General features: G+C 49.5%; 1 protein-coding gene across 1 annotated transcript in view; it reads left to right on the top strand.

Annotated features, from left to right (window-relative positions):
• SCNN1G (sodium channel, non-voltage-gated 1, gamma subunit) overlaps positions 1–4,623 on the top strand; it is a gene marked incomplete at its 5' end in the record, with an annotated part of 8,382 nt that overhangs the window by 482 nt on the left and 3,277 nt on the right. The window contains 3 exons of the mRNA XM_010181582.1: positions 271–464; positions 1,355–1,458; positions 1,900–2,063. Coding sequence (XP_010179884.1) covers positions 271–464; positions 1,355–1,458; positions 1,900–2,063 — 462 coding nt within the window. The remainder of the gene's footprint in view (positions 1–270; positions 465–1,354; positions 1,459–1,899; positions 2,064–4,623) is intronic.

The raw sequence follows: 4,623 nt of genomic DNA on the forward strand, positions 1-4,623 counted from the left end.
TGGCTGCCGGCAGATTCCTGCAGCTCTCTGGAAGAGAAATGCCTTCCCAAATTAGACTTATTGCCTCCTGTGGCCTTTCCTTTGGGTCTGAAACATTTGATCGGATCACTTAGCCCCGAATGAAAGGTCTTTGATGCCCCTTTGTCCCCTCTGTGCCACTGTAACTTCATACCTGGTTATGACTGTGGAAGAGAACTGGTACCACACGTACCTTGTAGAATACGTGATTTCATTTCATCTGAAATGCTTTTTCCCCTTTGTAATTATCAGTGCGATGCAAACAACAGCAGTGACTGTGCACTTTATACATTCAGTTCTGGTGTTAATGCTATCCAAGAGTGGTACAAGCTGCATTACATGAACATCATGGCACAAATTCCCCTGGAGACTAAAGAAAAATTGAGTTATTCTGCTGATGACCTCCTACTGACATGTTTCTTTGATGGCCTATCTTGTGACAAAAGGTCAGTGCACAGAAAATACCTGCCAGCTTGACAGCTTATTTCCAAGAACATAATGCATAGGAATCTAATAGTCGGTATTTACTGAATTCCAGCAGGAACAATTCCTGTTTTTAAATGAAAGCGAACATTTGCATCTTCATGAACTTTAATTATGCTCTTTAAGTTAATTTCTCTTAGTGTTCTGGGGCCCACATTTCAGATAAACCCGTGGTTTTGGGCAGAATCCAATCTGCCTGCTGTTGACTGCGTGTCCTGGCAGCAGGAGCACCGTCCCCTCGCACTGGGGATAACGGCAGAGTTCCCCTCTGCGCTTTGGGGATGAGATGGCACACGGGTTGAGCAGTTCCCCCCTGCCATGCGCAGAGCAAGGGCGCTGTCACTCCCAATTTAGCAGGTATAGCCGAGTCGCTGCCGAGGGCGTTTTGCTCAGTCTGCAGTCGTGCAAATGCACAACCTCTTTTCTCGCCACCGAGGCATTTGCTGGAGTGGGAGGGGATGCTCACAGGAAAGTCCTGAATGGGCTTGAATCACGAGGGTGTGTCCTCGGCCTCCCCTGTGACAGCTTTTCTGAAAAATGGAGATTTGTCTGCCTTTAGACACTTGGCTGCTGAATGAGAGAGGGCTCTGTCCCCTCACTGCCACCGTCCTGCTGGTTCTGTAAATCCGCCTCCCCCATCCTCTCGGTCCCCATTGCCACACGAAAACCTCCTAAACTTTTCCTGGTGCTATTAAATCAGATCATATTTCAATGTAGTTTGAAGATATTAAAGCAAAAGAAGCATCCAGTCCCGCTGAGTCTCTGCCAAATCAAAAAGCCCAAGTGTGCTGATTTTCTGTCCCAGACAGTTAAATCTGCAGAGGGCAACGTAACAATATCTGATTTCCCACAGGCACTTCACTCGATTCCATCACCCCCTGCACGGCAACTGCTACACCTTCAACAGCGGGGAGAGCGGGACGGTGCTGAGCACCTCCACGGGCGGCAGCGAGTACGGTAAGGACCCGGCTCTGCACAGGAACCATTGATAACCGGCAGCTCGGCGAGCTGGATCCTGCTGGAGGGTGATGGATGTGTTGGCTCTAGATGTGCGAGCTGATTGGGGAAGTGCTTGTTTGAACTAGTGCAAACTATTGCCAGAGAATACAGAGATAATATCATTGCATCACTAATGTTTTCCATCTGAAATTACTACTTCCCAGTTATATCACTTTTCAGAGTCAGTTTTACCCACGCTCTACACAGATGTTATTTGTTTGCTGTACTTGGGGCCGCGGAGGGACGTTACTTGCTGCAAGTGTCTCAGTCTGGCACTGCGGAGGCTTTGCTGGGTTGCTGCAGTTCTGCTTAAGACCAGATAATATTAAGTAAACTGACCAGAAAAAGCGGCTCTGGCTCCTGGTGTAACCCTGCTCCTGCCTTGTCTCTGCTCTCCAGGGCTGCAGCTGGTTCTGTACATCGATGAAGCAGACTACAACCCCTTCCTGGTGACATCCACGGGAGCCAAGATCATCGTCCACGACCAGAACGAATATCCCTTCATTGAAGACATCGGCACAGAAATTGAGACTGCGGCGGCCACCTCCATCGGGATGCACTTTGTGAGTGCCAGCAGCCTTGTCCCAGGTGCACGGCACCATTTCCTTGAAGCAGGTGTAAATATCAAGCGATGTGATGCTTGAACGTGGGTGTTCAGTGCCTCACACGTGAGCAGCTGAAGTGCCCCGAGGAAAATCCTGCGGTAGCACTTTTCTGAACCGAGTTTTCCTTTGCGCGGAGGCTGTTGGAAATTCAGGGCTCTAGAAACCAAACAGCCACTGGGATTTCGTTTGTTCTCCCTTTTCTCCCACCCCTTGGCTTTCCAGGGGATTTTTGTTGTTGTTGTTTTCACAGCAAAATCCACAACCACAGAAATGTGTTGTCGAGTGCCCCGTTTCGCTTTAGCAATAAGCAGCCGAGTTTGCATCCCACGCAGGTTCCTGGGGCGGAGGAGAAGGAGCTGGAGCTGCGGGTAACCCGTGTTGGGGTCAGGGTGACTGCAGCACACCCCAGTTAACTGTTCTGTGGGTGTCAGTCCCCTTTTGCTGGATTTCTTGCTATCCCAGCTGTAAAAAAACCCCTCTAAAGCAGTGACTGCCTTTGCTGGCTTAATGAAGCATCCTGGGGGGCTGCAGCTCCACATTTCCCCAATTAGTGTAGTGCAAACAAGGCTGTGACCCAAGGGGCTGCTTTCATGGTAGAGCAGTGAAAGCAGGGCCAACCGTGAGCCAGGCTTTCCCCTTTCATCTGGATGGGCTCTTAAGGGAGCATTTCAGTTCTGCCTCTGCTCACTGATGGCTGGGTCAGATGCATGGCCAGGCTGCTTATCTGTGCTGGCTGGGCGGGCCAGATCGAGATAGTACACGCATTAGAAAAGACATTAAAAACAGGGCCATGGCTTTAGAATGTGCGAATAGTTAACTGTCTTCCAGCTGTCTGGAAAGCTGTGGCAGCAGCTGCTTGGTCTAACCAGGGGGGAGAAATGCCCGAACAAACAACAAGTGAATAGGAGGTATCAGGACCAGAGCGCTGTAAAGGAGGCGAAGTCTGGTGGGACTATTTCCTTTATGACTGCTGCACCATACAGGAGAAAGTCACAATATTTAATGTAATAACTTCCTGGCACGGTAGATTTGCACTGTTGCATGTAGTATTAAAACCAAGACTGAACATATCTGGATGGCTGTGTTTAAAAGATTTGGCATGAGGAGTTGGTCTGATTGGATTGAAAACATATCAGCCAAAATAGAAACTGGACACAGATTCTGGACTCCAAATGAGCTGGTGGTCGAGCAGGGGAAGGCAGCAGAGAGCCCGTGGTAGTCAGGACAGGGCTGCAGCACCCAAATGCTGGATGAGTCCTTGTACCCACATCCAAGTGCATGGAGGAAGACACAGCAGATGGGTGCCACACCGTGCTGCTCACTACGGGCTGGAGCGTGGCCATCACTGCTTTCCAAAATGTGAACGTCAGTGTCCGGGTTATCGCTCATCTATTTCTGCTCTCCATTCCCACCCCTCCACCTCCAAAAATATTCCAGGGTGTTTGGAATGCAAACAAGGCATTGCTTGGTAGGACTTTCAGTGCTTCAGTTAAATATTTAGTTTGGAAATTATTTCAGTACCTGAATAAACAAGTAAGATTTTGTAGGAGTATCAGCCACGACACAAAAAAACCTATACAAAGGATCCAGCATCAGCTCAAAGATAGAGCAGCAGGCTGAGGCAGGTGTCCTGGCGTTAGATCGTCTGCAGGGGTTAAGAGCATATGAAAAGCTGGTGTCATTCAGTTTTCAGAAGGAATCCATCTCTAGTATTGAAATGATACATTTCTGTGTGCCCTCCAAAGAGGGATTTGAGCATCTTTCTATGGGAGCTGACTCGTACCGCATGTACCTCCTATTGCTGCAGGCAAAACTGGCAGTGCTGCCCATCAGCTCTGGCCTCCGTAACCTGCAGATCTATGGGCAGTGCCTCAGAGGCACCGACATTTCCATGGCTCCTGCTAAACTGATCCTTTGTAGGATCAGCCCCTCATTTTAAGCTCTGTAGAGAAAGACTGGTGAATGAGTTCTTAAATAGGTGCCATTTCTTGTGGTTTCAGGCCACTTTCTTTGTTACAGAGTGGATAATTACTGCAGAAAGATAGAAGGAGGGCAGGCTGAGGAAGCAGAGGACGCAGCCTGAATCAGGGCTGGGGAATTTGGGGAAAAAAAACTTGCAGGCACAGCACCTCCAGCTCAGAGCTCCTTTCTCTGGGCAGAGACTGCAGAGCAGGAAAAGGTGTTGCGTTTGTCGGAGAGGAAAGGTCAGAGCAGCGCCTGGGAAAAGTCCTGGAGGAGATACAAACACTTGATTTGGAGCAATTCGAGAGGTGCTGTTGAGCACCGGCACAGCCTGAAGTGCTGCCTTAGCCACAGAACAGGAGCAGCCAGCGCAGCAGCTCGGGAAGGTGCAGGGCTGCGCAGAAAACGGCACAAAAATCCCAACCAACAACCCCTTCCCTCAGCACAAACACCTCCAGGAGAGGCAGGCGATGCACAGCCTCTAGGGCTCTGCAGTGAGGGCACACATACATATGGATTACTCTGCTTGGAAAAGTCCCCACACTTATGATTGAAC

The sequence above is a fragment of the Mesitornis unicolor genome, unplaced genomic scaffold (genome assembly GCF_000695765.1).
Source record: "Mesitornis unicolor isolate BGI_N332 unplaced genomic scaffold, ASM69576v1 scaffold33403, whole genome shotgun sequence".
Lineage (NCBI taxonomy): Eukaryota > Metazoa > Chordata > Aves > Mesitornithiformes > Mesitornithidae > Mesitornis > Mesitornis unicolor.